At 40.3% G+C, this 20,464-nt stretch overlaps 1 protein-coding gene across 1 annotated transcript in view; it reads right to left on the bottom strand.

Moving 5' to 3' along the window:
* Positions 1-850: 850 nt before the first annotated feature.
* trpc7b (transient receptor potential cation channel, subfamily C, member 7b) overlaps positions 851-20,464 on the bottom strand; it is a 46,547-nt gene continuing 26,933 nt past the window's right edge. Inside the window, exons 8-12 of the mRNA XM_056383545.1 lie at positions 8,161-8,356; positions 7,719-7,940; positions 5,036-5,116; positions 4,172-4,247; positions 851-3,831 (exon numbers count right to left, since the gene is read on the bottom strand). Coding sequence (XP_056239520.1) covers positions 3,692-3,831; positions 4,172-4,247; positions 5,036-5,116; positions 7,719-7,940; positions 8,161-8,356 — 715 coding nt within the window. The 3' untranslated portion in view covers positions 851-3,691. The remainder of the gene's footprint in view (positions 3,832-4,171; positions 4,248-5,035; positions 5,117-7,718; positions 7,941-8,160; positions 8,357-20,464) is intronic.

Below are 20,464 nucleotides of genomic sequence, written 5' to 3'. Positions count from 1 at the left end.
TGCAGAGTGCTCAGTGACAGTGGTGAATGAATGGTATGGAGTAACTGAGCTCTGATAAACATCTGGATATATGTTGGAACGGACAGTTTACTGTGCTGCTTTAGAGGGCAGCTTTCAGGATGTCACTGACACGCCAAGTGTGGTGGTGAGGTCAACACCTGCACATATACACACTTACAGGATAGTCAGCTTCCAGTCACAGAGGGGTTCTTTGACTTTTAAGACCCCCTTCAAAGCTGCTCTGAAACATATAGTCTGGATTAGCTTTATATAACACTTTTACTGGGAAAAAAACTTTTGCTTGTGACAATTACATGTGTATTAAATGTTTTGTCAGCTTTAATGTATTTTTGTTGTGGGTATATGTAACAGTTGTGCAAAGCTGCATATAACTAATTATTAAAAGAAATGTACAAACCTGTAACAGACTAAATATAACATTAGGGTTCTCCCGGTATGTGCCTATGTAAATATGGTACTGTGTACTATGGATGTGTATTACTGTGCTGTGTAAAATGTTTAAAATAAAATGTTTATTATGTGTGTTATCACACTGTGTGTGTATGATTACATTTTGCCATTTGGGTATCCTGGCTGCTCAAATGTTTGTTTCAAGAGAATTTGTTCTGAATGTTTGTGCGTGTCTGTGTGTGTGTTTGTGTGCATACCTTTGCCAATGTGCAAACCAACGCTGCAGCCACATGTTTGGCTTTGCTCCGGCGCCAGTCATCAACTGTGGGCTACTGATGGGGACAAACATTATAGTCTCATTTATTTTGTCTCATTGAAATTCATCAAACTCCAACCATCAGCACAAACAAACAAAACACTCCAATGATTAAACCACTGGTTTAGAGCTTACTCTCTTTAATTCAAGGATCAAAAATATGACAATATACAGTACAAGATTTTGCTTTAATCAACATTTCTTGCGTACAAGTTAAAAATACAGTATTTCAGGTAATTTGTCTTTCTGGCAGTGGGAATCATTAAAAACCATATCTTTCCATTAGTAGCCTGGTTCTGCACACATAAAATAGTTAGCTGCTCTTTCACTCTGTGACACGCACACAGTACAAATAAATAAAGACACAAGTTTAAGTCCAACTACTTATTTAAATGAAACTTGACTCTAAACAACATCTGTGTATCTGAAACAAAATTCTGTTGTTACATGTTGAAAACCTCACGTCTCTAAAACACTTCTGATTTAAAAACTAGCACTCAACTTTAATGGTGCAAAAAAGCATTTTGGGCCAACTACACCTACTAATGAGTTTAGGCTTTTAACCTAGGAAGCTTAAAAACTACCTGTAAGGGTTCAAATACATTTGTGATACATTTGTCATGGCAGTAAATCATCTCACAGTCTTGCAAGCTTAAGTTTTACTGTAATGGATAATGATGTTAAGATGAACAAGATTTGATATGTTTATCCCCCCAAAACAAATGATAACAATAGCCCTCTAAATGTGTTATTAGGTACAGTAGACTCCTGCTGATCCTTCCCGATGGGGCTAATCCACACAATAACAGAATAATAACATTGTGAGGTTTTAGCTTGATTACATTTTATTTTTGATGTTATCCAATTGGTTTTGAAGGGGATGAGGGGGATTGTATGATGTATTCAAATTATCTGAATCCACAGCGCGGTCCTGGGAGGAACCTGTGCAATCCATTGAATAAATCCAAAAAATGTTATTCAATAAAAACTGAAAAAAAAAACAAACCAAATAAACAAAATGACAACATGGGATTCTAACTAGAAATACAAACATAATCTGAGCAGATCTTGTACTTATTGGTTAATCTTGACTGTGTTCAGGACTGGGGATTTGCATCTAAATAGACCTCGGTTAATGGCTTATTTTTGTTGTCAAAATCCCAACCTGTGCTGCTGTTCCATGAAGGACAGATACTGTGACTGACCCCACAGGCCAACCTGTTTCTATCAACTAGTAGAAAGTGTTCCCCTTTGCACAATAAAAAAAAGATCTCATTAATAGTGGCCAGAATTAGCAATTTATCAAATTGCACGTTATACTTGGGATCACATGTTTTCAATTTTTAGTTAAAGCAGTTCATCTATTACCTATTCATCCACGTGTCAGTCGGATCGCGGGTGTCTAATACAACAAGTTAGCTAGTGCAGCAGTATGTCAAATGAGTCTCCAAAAGAAACACAAGACCATAAAATTACTCCACACAGCTTTCTGCAGCAGAATCCCAGCGTTTTACAGACAAGTGATTGCACTGTTGTTCTAAAAGACAAATATCACATGTCTCTGTAGCCTATCTCCATGATTTTCTCATCTCATAAATGTCTGGTTTCTCTAAAGCAATCAGACAGAAGAGTTTTGCCATCTTCGCGCGCTTCTCATAAGCACTGACCGACTGCATTTACAGCTGTAAACACAGGTCCTCAAGGACATGTCGCTTTTGGTTGCTATGTTAGAAAACGAGTCGCAGCGAGACACTTTGTGCTGCAAAGGCGCAATGAAGAGGCGGATATCCACATCATTTATCTAGGTCATATTTCAACACTTTTATTGGTATAAAGCTGTTCCAATATGAATGAGAACAAAACTTTAAACAAAGCAACAGAGGTTTTGTGAAATTCTTTTAATGATTTCAAAAAAGATGCTGTCTGGAGTAATGTTATTGCCACTATGACTTTTTTTTGTAACTCTACAAAGTTTATTCTTTCTAACATAAGATCTCTTAGAGACAGTTCCCATGGAGCTGCAATACTCTCTATATATACAACACACTGTGTGTTATTGTGGACATACAAATTTCTCAAATTGATGGATTAAGATGAGAAGATAGTGAGCTTGTCTGTGAGCTATTTCTTTAATGACGTGCAACTGAGTGCATAAATCCTACAGTATTTCCCGCTTTTTCCTGAATTCTCTGACCCCTGATCACAGGTTGTGCATTGTGGATGGATATGCATTAATTAGATAGCCTGGTGTTTAAAGCAGTGTTCAGTATCTCGACAGGCATCCCTGTTTGTCCTGACAAAGTGAAGACACAGAAGCAAAGCCGGCCTTTCTGGTGTGAATAACAGTGGCAGTTTTTTTTTTCTCGGATATCTTCTTTCTTATCCTTCCTCCCCCTCCAGCCCAGCCTCGGTGTCATCCCTTCTCTGGGTTTCCCTCTCTCTCTCGCTCTCTATCAAGTTGGTAACGGATGTGGGGGCCCTCATTGCTGCCTCAGTCTTCTGCCCTGTAGTGCCTCTTCATATCTCATGGTGCTTGTGTTCTCCTCCTCCTTCGTCTCCCTCTATTTCCCATCCAGCCTGCGAGCCTCTGTCTTCCTCTCCTCTCTCACTCCCTGAAGATGCTGCCTTTAATTAGAATTCAACTGTCAAAACAACCCCCACCCCCCAACTTCCCCTCTGACCCTTTGACCTCATGCTCACTTGCAGTCTCAGCTATCTTCTTTTTTAAATTTCTCCCTAATTGGTCATTGCATATACAAAACATTTGCTTTTTGCCTTATGTTAGCAATTTTCACTCCTATTTCTTTCTCTCTCGAGCTACTCTTCCACTTTCTTCCCTGTTTCTCACTTTTCTCTCCCTCCTCCTGCCCTGACCCTGCTCTCTGCCCTCCTCCTGATTTCACCCTCTTTCACATCTTCCTCCCTCCTTCCCTCCTTCCCTCTCTCTCCCTCTTGCGAGTCCTGTCAGTGTCTCATGGTGTTCTTGCCAAACTTGTCACCAAGTTGTTGGATGAGCAGAGCCAGCTCTCCAGCGGCCTGGGACTTCTCCTCCAGGAGCTCATAACGGAGGCTGGAAATGTCCTGCTTGATCTCCTTCAGCTCACCTACAAGACAGTCACACACGGACACGACAATCAGAACATGTGAGCATGAGCGAATAAAGACATGTACGCAAATAATCACAAGGTCATGAAAACTGTGCCATATGTGACACGTGTGAGTGTGTGCAGCCATACAGTACAGACATACATACACACACACATGTACATGCACCTACATACACACATGTACCCCTGGATGACCTCATTGCATGGACTTTATCTCACACATACAGGCACACACACCTCTTACCCCTCACATACAGTACTTACACCCTTACACACACATGCCCTAAGCAAATAATGACACAAAGAAAGTGGGCTTTAATGGAGAGGGAATTTTTACCTTCATTGACTTCATCGTTCTCTCTGTCCACTTGAGCCTTTAGCACATACCGTTTAATCAGGCGCTTCATGATCTTCTACAAGGAGAGGAAAGAGAAGGTTAAATAGAGGGAATGTCACAAGGTGATGGGACAACACACAGTATATGTATCCAGTAAATAAACTTCTCTGATTACATTTTTTCAAACCACGTTCTGTTTTGTGTGTACGTGCATATGTACGTACACACAAAATCGTGCAGACAGTGGAAGAAAACAGCACTGTGCCTCTGAGACGGTGTGCGAAATGTTGAGTATTGATCTGCAGCCAACAGGGATGTCCTGCAGCCACTTCCAAGGCTCAAGCAGTCAATCCCTGCATGTAGACACTCTGAAAATGGGTCGATACCTGTCACCACACATACAGATGTCTAATCAAATGATGTCTCAATGCTTGGTGATGTGTTTGCTCTTATGCGTTTGTGTGCTGGATAAAAAAAAAATAAATAAAAAACTTGCACACAAACTGGGAGGGTTGAGACAAATAAGCAGCAGACCAGTGAGGGAAGTTAGATTTCCCTTAGGGCAAAGGTCTACAGCAGACTAAGGAGGAGAGCATCTTTCTCCACAGTGCGGTACTTTGAGCTCATTTATCGAATGCCTGCTTTCAATCTCCGGCAAACAGCTCATTAGAGGCATTTTCAGTCTTACTCTGCTGCCCTCCTTCTCCTTTTGCCAGTCCTCCTCTCCCCTTTTTCCTCGCAATCATTTGTCCAATCCTGCTTACCTTTTGATTACTCTTTTACCTTCTTCCACTCATTCCTTTCTGAGATTCTCTTGTTCCGCTTTGCCTCATCTTACTCCACCCTTTCTTTGCTTTGTCTTACCTGATACCTGGTTGGGTGTTTTCTAGATTTTCTCTGCATGAACTCTTCTCCTGGTCGTGGATAAGACCTGAAGTGCTCATCCTGTAAAAACGGTAAGATACACATAAGAGTCAGTAAGAGTCACATTTCAGAGTTGAGTGATCTTCCGTAAAAGCATTTGAAAAAGGTGTTAGAGGAGACAACGCACTGCAAAAACAAAACAACAATGAAAGGCATGGCTTAGAGTTTGTATCTAGTGCACACCGATGTATTCAAAGAGGAATCAAAGAGAATCAACAGCATCACTTGAACAGAGTGAATCTCTATTAACTGACTTCTAGATGCCTTCCATCCCCAGGATCTTGCTTTGCAGCTTGTGTGTCAAGTCAGCTCTGTAGTGTCCACCACTTTTAACATAAGTGGGGACACATGCAACTAGCTGCTACTCTATATGCACTTCAGCTGCAGAGACCTGGAGATACAGCAACATAAAGGCTGAATAATATAAAAGTAGTTGATCAATAATAAACAACAAGGAGACTTTTTCTGAAGAACAACTGACAAAGCTTTAAAGTGTAAATCCAACTTGTGAACCCTGACAAAGCCAGGGTTCACAAGTTTTCAAAGTTTGTTCATGTGTGAGTGCAGCTGAATTTTCCAAAATTATGAATATGGTATGTACATGTATAAATACAATTCAGAGTAAGTTTACACTAAATTGAAGATTGAAGTTACATCATAACCAAAAAACATTATTGAAGTTTATCATACAAATCTCTACCAGCCCACATTTCTAAACAGAGGATTTCAGTGAGCATTGAGGGCTACATTAAAGGCTACATTCATTTGTCACCCTGAGTTAATTTTTCATTTTGCAAACTCATCACATGTTAAAAGAACAAAATGTAAAGTAACTTTTTTAGGACTTTGTAGAAGAGAGAACACCTACGGATAAAACAAATTATTTCATACAGAGAGGCAAATGAATGTTATCCACACACTGCTTTACTGAACCACCCAACCAGATGGCAACTACTGTTCCAGCTTCATGCGAGTGTGATGAACACATCTTTTATGCAGAGGTTTTCCAAAGGCCATCTCTTTATTGTGGACTCTGTGATCTAGTCTGCTTTGTCGGCCTCCCCTGAACCCATTTACCGGATATTCACGCTATTTGGCAAGAAATGAATTGTCCTACTACTGTGAATAAATGAAAGGCATATTCACCAAAGGGCCTGAGCAAGTACAAATACTTATTGAACAAATGTGAACTGCTGACTTTTTAATCAAATCCACACATGAATGTTCATTAAATTAATAAATTATTAGAGGCTCAGTCAGTTTCTCTTAAATATACATGACCCAGTCATTAAAATTGGTATCTCACCAACCATGACTTAGTTATCTTTCTGAACATTATGCTTTGAAACTAAAGTAATTAGCTTCAATTTACACATAACCTTTCTCAAATGGTGGCTATACCACATGAGAAATATGGATCAAAAGACTGCACAGAAAAAATGACTGACTCAGAAAGAGCATCCTTTCTTTTCTAAATCTCACTTGGCATTCTGGACGCTGCACTGTGGTCGAGTGTGAGCTTATGTATCGATCGCTCGCTGCACCTGCTCTGCTCTGCAGTTAAAGTGTCAGAACTGCACAGAACTTCAGGGGCTCAGCGAAGCAGTAGGGTGTAACCCATCTTGTCCCCATCCACAACCTGCCCAGGCATTTGAGCAGACGAAAGCGGATCCAATGGCCTGACTAATAGCTTAGCCGAGGCAACAAGGTGAGCCATTTGAGCTGAGGACTCAGACAGAGGAAATGCTTGCGGACAAGGCCAGCACTAAGATTGATTCTGTGTTAAATGGCCTATGCTGTTTTCTTCACACAAGACTTTCTTTTCATTACATCGATTTTATTTAGATGGACATTCGTTGAGAGGGAGAAAGCGTGAAAATGAACTAAGCTCAAGTTGCATTCAAGGCTTCAGCAGGAATATCATGTATTTCCTGAAGCTTAACCACAAGGCTTCCTGAGCACACTCTACATACTGTATTACATAGGCTGAAGATACAGTAATTGACAGTCTATGCTATGCCCACTGCAGATGTGTTGCAATTAGTGAGCTTGTCGTTTGCCCTTTTTCCAATTTCAACAATTTGTTAACTAAAGCCACATAAACAGACATAATAGCTTGCAAAACAGGAAGCGCTGAAATCAAAGAGGACTATTGGCAGTAAACAAGCAATTAGTATGTGAAACACTGCAGAAAAAAAAAATTAAATTTCAAGAGAAACTGCAGAAAAAACAAAGATAGTAAATGTGAGATGAACTGAACCAATCCGTTACAGTAAGGTATTTATTGCCTCGTGTCACTTCACAATACCTTTTTTCCTTTTGTGAGAATAATAAGCTGAATGGGAGGCAAGAAAGACATACATGTTGTCAGAAATTAGCCATAAATGACCAATTATTCATTTTTGGCTCCCAACAATTCCTGGAAAATGTAGGAATAATTCAAACAAAAATACTGAGATTACTTGGTTTGGGAAATCACTAAATAACTATTCATCACAATATCAAAAATAATTTATTCCCATTGGCATAAAATAAATTGTTACATGTCACACAGGATAACACATACAAGTAGCAAAATACTTTAATTTGTGTAATTTCTCATGAAAACATTCCTGACACTGACCTTTGCCTGTGAGTTTAGCATGCCCAGCTCCAGCTCGTTGTTATGGCGATGGCCATTGGCTTTGCAGAGGCGTATCAGGCAGGACTTGATGCGGAGGACCAGGTAGTAGAAGGACTTGGGACTGGGAACCAGGTTGAAGGGGGCAGGCAGAGTGCGACCCTCGTCAAAGTAGGAGAGCCACAACTTGGCCCGGGCAAACTTCCACTCCACATCGGCATCCTCCTGCAGAGACAGACACACACACACACACACACACACACAATTTTCTTAGCATATTTGGAAAATACTACTGGTGTTGTTCCTCTTTCAGTTTTCCAGCTTTTATTTTGTAAAAGCTCGTGGTATTTTCCATTTGGCACAGAGGTGATCAAACAATGATCCTTATTGACTTGTTGACAATATTATACCCTTCCTGTGTTGTCTGACCATCCCATTCACGTACCTCTATCTCCTGGTATGAGCTGTTGATCATGGCGATGAGCATGTTGAGAAGGACTACCACCATGGTGACATTATAGACACCGTACAACACGTAGCCGATGTTCTCTATGAACTTATGGTCGTACTTCAGCACCACTGAGATCACCTCGGACAGCCCGAAGATCGACCAGAAGAGAGTCTTAAAACTCTCCTCCACGCTGCAAGGGAAGAGAGAGAGAGAGAGAGAGAGAGAGAGAGAGAGAGAGAGAGAGAGAAAACGTGACAGTAAGAAAGCATTATAGTGAATGCACACATAAAGGCCCTCTGTGTTAGCAGCTAATTGCTCTTTCAGTCACACACATTCACACACACATACAAACACACAAAACGCATTTTAGTGTTGTGGGGTTTATGAGGTGGCACTGATGAAATACCTGATGAGTCATGTCAGATTTTAACACATTATCCCATTTCTCTGTCTCACACACACATGAACATACACCTACAATTACACACAGAATGCACATACGCATTCATAAAAACATGTTTGACTTTTGCAAAACAGTAAAAGGAGAAAATGACTCAACTTCAGCATCTGAGAGATGGTTTGTAGGTTTGTAGAACTCAGTTCATTAAATCTGCAGCCTTGTCCTGTGTTGGCCTTCACATAAAATAGAAACTGGAACATTGCGGCAGTAAAGGTTTGTTTCTCACTCCAGAACTTAAAATTTGTGTGTTTCTTTTTTGGGTTGTCATGGCTGTATTCAAAAGAGTTATGTGGTTATTTAAACTGATTCAAAAGACCCAACATTTTCAAAAATTCATATTGGTCAAATTGTCTTTCTTAAGTTTAATTTGAAGGTCAGTGTGAATTAAATTTCTAAAACTGTTCATTGCAGAGACACCTGACTGTGGTTGTGTTTGAAAGGCAGACAGTTCTAGAGCTCCACTTGTCTTTTCCCTTTGACACCTACATATGATAAATCAAGCACTGCTAATATTGCTTCATTTATAAATGTAGTGTGAAGTCCAGAGTCAAATCATCATTCATCCTGAGGAACATTCTCTGACACTGACCCAGTGTGTGTTTATGTGCCAGAGGGTTGAGAGAGAAGAAGAGGAGACAAGGTAAAACAGCACAAAGCTGCAAGACCTGTGAGCATTGACATTCAGGTACATGTCTGTTGTTAAATATTCCATGAGTGAATGGCAAGCATGGGCTTGAGATGACTGAGGGGGGCTTCGTAGGGAGGAAGAAGCCGCCTGGTTGGATTGCTGGAGGGGATGGAGGTGGGAGGAGGCTGTGGGGAGAGAAGATCTGTAGGCTCCTGGTCTGGAGCTGTGGGCATCTTCCAGATTAACTTCTTTCAAAGAGACACAGTTTCATTGGTACGCAGAGGGCTAGGTGAAAGCACAGAGAGGAAAAAGAACACACTCTCACATGCATAAAAAGACTGAGACAGATCCAAACACACGCACGCACAGACTCTTTCCTCCTCTATCTCGCAAACATGAAAACAGAGACTCCTCTGGGTACTTCAGCTTTAACCTTTCCGGACGAAAGCCAAACACTGTTTAACCTTCAAGACTAGATCTGTGAGAGTGTCTGTCTGTCTGTTCTCTCCCCCTAACTAAGCTGCAGAACATCTAAGAATATGCTCTGCCTTTGTCCAACACATTTTTGGAAAAAGACTGAGCTTTCCAGGAAACATTTACCAACACATTGAGTGTTCCTACCAGGTACAAATAGACTGATCAAACTGCTTGAAAAACCTCATTGCCGTCTTTTTATAAATGATGTTGAATGAACCTCTTCAATTTTTTGTTGCTCATTGGCAACACTTCTCTTCAAAGATTGCCTTTATCAGGCTGACCTTTAGGTGACAGCTTGAAGTTACTGTTTCCTGTGCTTCTCTGAACTTAAGCTGAATAACATGATTAATGGTCAGTACATATCATATATTGATAGAATTTAATCACTGTATAGATTACCTTCCTCTGAACTTCAAACATGGGGAAGAAATCCAATTTTCATTAATTTCTCCATGTTAACATCTATTTTTCTATTATAACATTTGCTTGCATGATGGCATGACAACAAGCAGGTGCTTTTCATTTTTTATTCCATTTAACTTGAATATGCGAACTCAGGATTATTCATCTTGAGCTAATTAAACTAGCCTAACTAGCCTAACTCCATCATAATTGGAACAAAATAGTCAAGTGACATGTAGCTGGAAGAACAGGCGATAGGGCCTACAGGTTTAAAAAAAAAAAAAAAAATATGCAGCTTGCCCTAATAATTTTGTGATTTACATGTGTTATAGTGTTAATTATGAGGGGAAAGATTTCAGAATCGTTACACCCCTAGACAAATATTCAGGTTTTTTGGTGCTTTAAGTAATTTGCATGGAATCAAGGATCTAAGATTTCCCGAGCAAAGATCTTAGTAATCATTTGTTCATCTGTACTGGAATGAAACCTGCCCAGCTCTCCAAAAATCATGTAGAGCCGGCAGCAGGACGTTGTGCTGGTTATGGAAACAATCTTTCAACCGGGAGCAGCAAAACTCCCAGGTGTTAGCATGCCTTCACACAGATGAACTGCTCTTGCCTTAAACCCTACCAACCGCTGAACCCTGATCCATGACCCCTGCTGTCTCTGACAGGCTCAAGACACACAGCAGTTTCCCTAAGCAGGAACTGAACACATAAATAATGTATTTATAAATTCTTGTCAACACTAGAATTACAGCCTTGCAGTTTTAACCTGTGCCAACCACTCCAGTTGCAGTTTACATACATGTCTGTGTAACAGTCAGTTATACAGTAGTAATATGGGTAACTTCTTTTGTCAGAGAATAAACCGAGATGATATCCCATGATGTCGTCAGCCTCTTCATCAAAACACCAACCAGTTACATTTGTCAGAGACATCATCAACCCCGTAGCACAAACAATCTATACAATCACCACAGTTCTAAGATTGGTGTCACCAGTTCAGTATCTAACCAAATGTGAAATATGGTCACAATCTCCCCTTCTGTTCCAGAGTTATGGCTTTGAATAATTGTTTTTGTAAAACATTATGATTCGTAATGAAACTGACCTTTGACAGTTTGGATATAAAATGTCATATCATCATTTTATCCTATCAGACATTTGTTTTGTGTGGCCGCAGTGACCTTGACCTTTGAGCTCTGACGACCAAAATCTAATCAGTTTATCCTTGAATCCAAGTGAACGTTTGTACAACTTTTGAATACATTCACTCAAGGCATTATTGAAATATATAATATATAATATGGTACAGACAGACATACGCACAGACAACCTAAAAACATAATATGCAACCAGGCACCGGTTTAATCAACTGTAGGTGTTTTATACTGAGACTAACAACAACACTAATCTGTTTATGACCAACATACAACCACAGAATCAATTTTTTTTTTTTGCTGAACCACATTGACATTTGAACTCGTTGACACCCCATAATGTTACTTAATAACTACTTTGAGAGGTGAGCTTGGATGCAGAGGCATGCGCATTACTATCATAAGCGCCAACACATCAGTGACGCCGGGCACTGAAGGCAAGTGTGAACAGCAACACATTCACAAGCATTAATAGTAGTTCTCAAGTGGTTTTCTTCTTTGTGTTGTGGTAATAGATGGCCTCGACATCAGACGAGCAATTGCTGCGAGACCAGCACCAACTGAAGGCTGTTTTCAACACCATCTTCTTACTCTCTATTCACATCACACACATCCACCAGCCTATGGTGCAATCAGGAGAGCTGAGGAAGGTGATTTGGTGGACTTGCCTAGAAAACCTGTTATTTTGAGCCTTCTCATAATGTCTAGTCACTTATCTGGAGCCTCTCTTACAAGATGAAAATACTTTCCTGTGGCTTTGAAATATGAAACAAAATAAAAAGAGTACAATTATCTGGTCTTGATTATGTTATATCCCAATTATCTCTTTAAATCAAATTATTTAGTCGTCCAACTCTCCATCCCACCCGTGTGAAAAGCTCACTCGATTTAGATTTTCATGTTCCCAAAATGCGAGTGTAGATAATGATGAAGGGCTTTGTTCCAGGCAATATTAATGTGCCATTAAACCAGACACACACAGGGATAAACACGCACACAACTAAAATTACTCCTTCACCACATGGTAGATATTTATATACAATGTTCATCTGTTCTGAATCGAACCATCCAAGTCAACCATGTATTACTATACATGGCTACACATCCTACACCTCCTCACTTCTATCCATAAAACATTGATACAAATAGAATATCGCTAGTATACATGAGTTAAGGGTCTTCTTCCACCCTGGATACTGTTGATTCGTGGGCAGCCAGTGCTGCTGTGCATCATTATTTGTTTTGCTCACCTTGTTTTCTGCTAATTTAATTCACTGAAATCTGCGTGAGATACTGTATCGCTCAGGGAGGAAGTGCAATAATGGAAAATCTAAAATGTATCCCTGGAGATCACAACATTGATAAATTTGAATTTGTCCTCTGCTAATGTTAGCTAAGGTACTGGTCACGTGTGTATTATGCAATAACCGTTACTGAGATGGATGAGATGCTTGATGCTCTAGATAATGGAAGACTTTTCTAACAACCTAAGAATGAGATTATTTAATTTCATGCGCGTGTGTGTGTGTGTCCGTGTTTTAGAACAGCATCATACCATTGTACTACAGACAGTGAATCAGCAGGGACAGTGGGCATCTGGAGACAGAGACGGACAGTGTGTTATTATCTGTTATTAAGAGTGGCAGCTCCCAATAGGCTGCAAGCAGCATGATGGCTTCACATGCACACACACACACACACACACACACACACACACACACACACACACACACACACACACACACACACCCCTACCCCTGCAGGACACCGACAGTAAAGAACTGACTCTGTTAGCTCTTTCTCTCTCTACCAAACACATACACACTCATGCCACGTACAGCATGGTGTGCGTCTGTGTGTGTGGGAGACTGGTGAGTCACTTCGGCCCTGCGGGAGCAGTCCAAACCCAATCACTGACAGGCCTAAATCAACCTCTTCCCCCCAGAGACATGCTCTCAGTCTCTCTTTTATGCTTTATATTTGGCTGTCGTTGTCTTCGTTTCTCTCTCTCTTGCTATCATCTCTGCCTCCCGTTCGTTTTCCCTCTCACCCATTTTCTCATTATTTTCCCATTGCCATTGCTTTTATATCTTTCTCTGCATCACCCTCCCTCCCGCTCTCATGCTCTCTCCATCTTTCATCACGGCAGTTTTAGCTATTTTTGTGACTAAATCTGTTCGTTTGAGTTATACTTTTCTTTATTTTTCATGTATTTTTCCTCTTTGTTTAATCTGTAGCAATATTCTCACATTGGCCGAATGCAAATGTAATGTAAATGTAGATGTGAACTGCTGCACCAAGCTGTCTGCTCTGTCGCTCTGCTTCTGCCCTTCAGTCATTAGCAAGATATTAAATTTCTTCTTGATCACTCCTTTTTCTGTTTTTCTTTTTTCTTCTCTCCTCTCCTCTCCTCTCCTCTCCTTTCCGACATACATACAGACAAGTAGTCCACCAGCAGGTAAATACAGACAAAACATCTTTAAATATTAAACAAAGTTTAACCCTCTATCTGTTGCACCACAGAAGCTGTCACCATGGAGACAGCGGGGGGGGGGGGGGGGGGGGGGTCTTGCCCACCTTGGCTTTTAATATATGAATGAATGAATGAATGAATGAATTACTCCTGAGAAATGCCTACTTTCCTGCCTGTGTGTGTGTGTTTTATAGTGAGACAAAAAACGGATGAGCATGCCTGTGTATATGTGTTTGTATATTTGTATGACGAACAGAGGGATACAAATTGAGGCAGAAAGACAGCAATGCAAAATGAGGCTGTTTTTGTGCGTGTCTTCAGGCAAGTTGTGAGAGAAAAATTTATTAGGTGGGGAATACAGCACCACAAGACGAGCAATTGTAATTAAGAGTGTTTGAACTTTTTTTTTTTTTAATTTGCCTGCTCCCTCCCTCCCTCCCTCCCTCCCTGTCTGTCTGTCTCTCTGTCTGTCTATTAGTCTCTCTGTTAGCCTGTGTTGTCTTTATCTTTTCATAAACTGCAGCACAAACCAATATGTTGAGATTGATTTTGGCTACTATTGTGTGTGGTATCAGTCAGTCACATTGTAGATTCCTCCAGAAAAACAGCTGGAAAATGACTTTTTTTAAAACTGTTAATGGACCATTCATTAAATCTAGGAACAGAAACTATCATAGGTTAACAACCATAACTAAGCATGTTGTTGTTGATGCTGAAGCAGCGTGCCTGGGGCTATAGTTAAAGACCGATACTCATACAGGTACAGATAAAACCAAAGGCACGAGAGCAAAAGTAAGAATTCTTACAGATTGTTTTGTGTGGTTTCAGGTTTTGTAAAGAAAAAAAGACAAGACAATGAACAACTTCACTGTGTGGGAGCAGGACTCGAAGGCTGCTGTATTACAGCGTAGGTAACATTAGCTGTCCTCTGTCCTGTTCCTTATTGGATTTGGGGAAATTTATGGTCCAGCAACACCAGCCATACTCGTTACCTACATTATCATCACAGTGTTATGTTTGCCAGACAAAGTGGTTTGACAACATCCCCAAGGCTTTTTCTCCTGGAATGTGAAAACTGTAACACACTGTTATACTACTGTATGTAAGCTGAGCAGCAAAACAGGGCTATGTTAGAATGAAATGTTAATCTCAAATATTCATATAATTATGTTAGTCATTAGCTTAACTAGGTAGCTAGCTACAGCTGATAAAGTCAGCTGTCAACAGTCATGCGTCAGCCGGCAAAATCAGTGGTAGCTGAAGTAAAAAGCCTTCTGTTGTCTTCTAACTGAATCCCAGCTCTGGAGCTTTTTGACTCAACAAAAGGAATGAATTTCACAACAAAGATTACGTCTCAGTGCTATTTCAGAGGGATTACTTCTCACCAAGAGGGAAATTGAATGCTTGGCATCATTTGTCATAATAATGGAAAAATTTACTGAAAAATACTAAATATTGGCACAAACTAAAGCCACTGGTCCGAACATTGACATTTAAAAGGCTGTATTGGTCACACTGCATAAATGCATTCTTTTTTTGGTTATTTTTGTCTCTCCCTTCTCTCTTTCTGTCTCACCTTAATTGCAATTGTGCCTCCTCTCATTTTGACATTCAGATGTGCGTGACTGGTAAAGGCTGAACACGACACCTCTGCCTTGCCTTCAGAGCTAATACATTTTCTCTTTTGCTCTCCCCGACACAACCATCTCTTTTGCTCTCAAACACCTCTTATCCTTATCTTACCCTGTCTCTCTCACCAGGATCCCTGTCTCGCCACCATGTTCCAACTCTATCTGTCACTCTAGACTCGTGTTCACGCTCCCTTTGTTTTTTTCTTCTTCCTCCTGACACTTTCTCTCACTCTTCAGTTCAGCATCAACTTCACATTCCTGCCTGCATCTTCATCTCTGCGTTTCTATGTGCAATCTTTTATCGCCTCATCTCTCTCTCTGCATCCCTGCCCTCTCTCTGTCTCTCTCCATTTACATCGCATTATATGCCTTTGTCCTTGGCTTTAATCTGATATTCCTCCTGACTTACTCGTACCATCTCAGCACACACTGTGTCTTTGAATTCAATTCATTCATGAAAAAAAAGTCCATATTGCCAAAGCAACTTAATGTCTCCAACTGATACAACCACAATATGACATGTAAATATCAATTAAGTGAACAGGTAATAATCATTACATTACATAACTGCAGGGAAAAAAGAACAACTAATGAAATCTGTATACTGTACATACAAATAAGTTGTTTTCTGATTTCTTCCCACCTTTTTAAATGGTTACTGATGAAATGTGTGATAAGCCTGCGCTTCTGGCTGCTTGACCTTCTCTCATCCTCTCTCATTCTCTCTCCCTTCTTTCTCCCCCTTTGTCTATGCATTCTGGCTGGTGTCCAACATTTGCCTGAACAGACAGATGAGCCAAAAACAACCTCCTCTGTCTCTGTATCTCTCCCTGTGGTTTTCTTCTCATCCCTCATTCAGTCTGTCCTCCTGCTCTTTCCAGTGGACTTTATCTCCTTACTTTGTTGTACTGCTGTTCCATGTCCCATTATTGTGCTGCATTTATTCACTTTTATGGCCATCTTTCACTTCATCATCAATATACTCATTATTGTGATTTTTAGCAGAGTCTCTGCCACCTGCTTTTTTCTTTGTTTCTTCTACTCTGTGCCCAAAATCTGCAGGGCATCAACATCTGACTATTTCAAAATGCTTTCCTATTTCATCCACATTTCCTTTTTTCTGCCTATACTTCCCCTGTCCTCTCACTCTCTGTCACTCTCTCTTTGTGCAGTGTTGTCATGCATGGCTGACTAGAACACAGAGGCAGGTCCATTGCTCCAAAAAAAACCCTGATAAGCGTGTGTCTCTGTGTGAATTGATCTGTGCAAAAATGTTTGTTTGCCCACCTCAGCACCTGTTATAGCATATGCAAAAACAAACAATGAGAGAGTGGACGTGTGCATGTGCGTGTATGTTCATGTGTGTGTGTGTCCCTGCTTAAGTGTATTTGCACATGTCTCACATTACTGCGTGGGCACTCAACAAAGAGCATGTGGTGTGTGTGTGTGTGTTTTTTTACCCGTCTGAGGCTACACACCTCTGGGGATTGGGTATGTGTGGCTATTACTGCTCCGTCTTTATAAAGCCAGATCCATGTGTGTATTGCATATATGTGTGTGAGTTTTAGCTTGTGTGAATGTATCTATGTGTGTGAGAGAGCGCGATATCCTGAGCCTTACTCCATACCCCACCCTCCGGCTCCCTGCCATCATTACTACCTCCACCTGGCTCCCTCATCATCTTCCTGTATCAGAGCTATCAGACCAGCCCAGCTATCTTCTGCCCACACACACAGAGAACTGTGCACAAACACACGCACACTCATACCCATACAGGAATATGTTCTCTGCTGGGTGACAGAGAGGAAAGAGATAGACAGGAGATTGTTCTTTGGAGAATTCACAATTTTTGCACAGCACTGGCACTTCTATTATTAACAGTCATACCGAACAGTCACACCTAGTAATTGAATTAAGTGGGACAGAAAAATAAACATTCACAGACACAAAAGAAACATTCAAATATGCTGCACAGTGCACAGACCACAAATTCTATGAAATAATTATAGGCAACATATTGAACAAAAAGGTTGATTAGATTTACACAACAAAAAATTAGAAACAGTCCAAAAATAAAGGCATTTCCACTGTCAACCACTTTACAGACAGGTTGAGATTTAAAGCCAGACTGACCCCTGGTGGTAAGAGTGACAACAACAACAAGACAATTGAAGGGGATTCTGTCATGCTAAAATCCTCTCTATGGAGCTCCCTCTGACAGAGAAGGCAATTAAATCAGTCAGAGGAATATTAGATGCAGAATTTAAGGTACATAAATAAATAAATAAATAAATATATAAATAAATAAATGACTGACAAGAAATGCAGTCAGAGGTTGTTAAGATGAGCAGAAGTAGCTTCCATTTTTAACCCTGATTTTTGAAATCAGCCTTGATGTTGATCTCTAAAGCAGAGAGAAGTGATAAGGACGATGTAAAATGCTGGATTCTACACTCATGATGGAAATGACGATGATGATAAGACACTTGCGTCTACAGGGCCCAAGGACTTTTCTGTACTTCTCCTTTGCTTTTTGAGAAGTCTTCAGTATGTCTGACTGTTGGTTTGTGACCATATTCTTTCTGACAGTCCATTTCAACTCCGTTTGACTCTGTTTCTACCTGTCTATCTGCCATTCTGTCAGTTAACCCCCTCTCATGCCGCTGCTCTGTCTGCTCATCACGTTAGTCTGGTTCTTTGGTGCCGTGAGGGCAGCCAAGCAGAACTCACAGCCTCTATAAGATCCCTGTGCTGCAGCTCAGCAGAGGAGTTACTGTAAATTCACAGCACAAAGGTGCAGTGAAAGTCAGAATGGTAGAGTCCTCACACTAGAAGTCCAATCACACACCTTTTTTATGATTAGTGATTCTATCTATGGTGAATGCTCAGCAGGTCATAAATTTGGAAACTGTTCCCAGGCCACTCATACCTCATAGCTGAAAGGAATATGAGGAGATAAAGGCATTAAAACATCTGGTGCATTTAAGCAAATAACTGAGGCTGTTACTAATATAGAAAATACTGGTAAATGGTGTTGTCACACCTGGTATTTGACCCCACCTAGCTTATCAGCTGTAGTTGTGTTTTAGGCTATGCTGTCTGAAGGTGCTGCAGTTTCACAATTTTCTGACCTGATGATGCTAAAAAAAGGTGTATAAATAGACATAGAGCGCTGGCTAAGATACATACATACTAAAGAAAAATACTCTTGTATCAAGTGAACACATAGACCCAAGTGCAGGAATATGGACAGACAGGTGCATAACCAGATAAGAAGAGCAGGCGCACAGACAGATGCACAGGCGAGCTGTCTGGCACAGCAAAGTGCCAGGAAAACTAAAGCACAGTCATTGTACAGCTTGCCAAAACAACCAGAAAAAACAACATGGTGGGTCATTGTAACTTTATCATGTTTAATCATTCAGCTTTGGTTGTATTTGGAGCTGAAACTTGCAAGGCAGTAAGTCCATGGTAAACTGTGGTGTTTGATTTACCAGGAATAGTCTAAACCAGCAACTGCAAACAAGCCCACAGCACAAGGTTTATACTTATGAGGAGACAGATGCTAACATCTGGCAGCAGTTTGTCATGGTTGGGAAGCCTGCTATAAAAAAAATTAATTGAGGGTAGAATTTCAAGTGATGCACTGGACTGATGTCCATGATCACTTTTCTTTATGTATTTTAACTAATGTGACAAATCCAGAAGGTGAATTATGCAAAAGAGCATAAACAAGACCATAATACTCCACTCAGTGTAGAGATTGCTTTTGAACCTGTCTTTTGCTCTAACCTGGGCAGATGATGGCTCTCTTGCAGCTATGAAGTGTGAACCTAAATCAACCAGATGAAAAATGGAAATAGAAGAATAGAATCGCATGTGTCAACATAATTACAAACCAGCATGTAAAGCATGTAGTACTTTGCTGGACTGGGCAGAAATGGTGCAATGTCATCTCTTTATATCTCAGGAATGTCTTCCTCTGAGAAAATGAAGAATGATATGTGACAGAGAGAGACCTGAGAGAGACTTTTCATCTTGAGATGAATGATAAGACTTGCTGAAATATTCTGTCAGTTGCCAAAGATGGATAACTTTCCTACAACGATCAGACAATGACAGTGAAAGATCCAGCATCATTCTGGTTGCAGCTGATGTGAAAGGATACGCAGGCAGAGATATGGATAAACTAAAATGAAGGAGGGAGGCAGAAGCGTTGTCGCTCCGATTGATGTTGGGCAGGTTGATTGCTTTACAAGCAGGTTGATATATAACACAACAACCTGAATGTGTAAATGCTACAGTAAAATGTAGAGACTTTGAATCATTTGCTGCTGTGTGAAAGAACATATTTAAGGCATTGTATGGTTGGTTTTATGCATTGCAGCCTTGAAGTACAAACTGACTCTTCAGTTTAAAATGTGCACTTCACCCAAATGAATAAACCTGATATCTAAGTTGAATGCAACTCTTTGGCGGGTAAAGTATATTTATAGTACTGAGTGTTGTTATCGCCCCATTCAGCTGGATGATTTTCTGTTATCAAATACAATAATATCCTGTGGCACTGGATCTGTCAAACTTAGACTACTGAAGCCAGAACAATGACTTTGTTCCACCTCTTTTACAGTGTCCATGGACAGTATGGAAAGTAGGATATGCATTAAGCACTGGAAAATATGTGAAAATATGTGAAACCCATTCTTGAAGGTTTCATTGTCAAGGTGCTGCAATAAGTCTGCATACTAGTGACCTTTATTTATACATGGGTGGCTGTCATTTGGTACAATGGTCTCATATAACTTTCAACCACTTGTGAAATCCTGCTTTAGATCAATATGCGTTGATAAAAATTAACTGACTGCACCCTGGGCAAATGAAAAATGATGGATGATCAAGGTCTTGTGCCACAGACTTCAGGCATCTCCAAAAGCTCCTCTTGTTCCCTTGTTACTTTCACTTTGATGTAAAATTAAACATATTTTAAGGAATCAACAGGCTGAGATTTCTTTTCATTAACCACTTGTCATATCAAAGTAATTTTTTATGAATAATTAGGCATTAA

This window comes from Seriola aureovittata, chromosome 8 (assembly GCF_021018895.1).
Source record: "Seriola aureovittata isolate HTS-2021-v1 ecotype China chromosome 8, ASM2101889v1, whole genome shotgun sequence".
Lineage (NCBI taxonomy): Eukaryota > Metazoa > Chordata > Actinopteri > Carangiformes > Carangidae > Seriola > Seriola aureovittata.
This window is presented reverse-complemented; position numbering and strand designations above follow the sequence as displayed.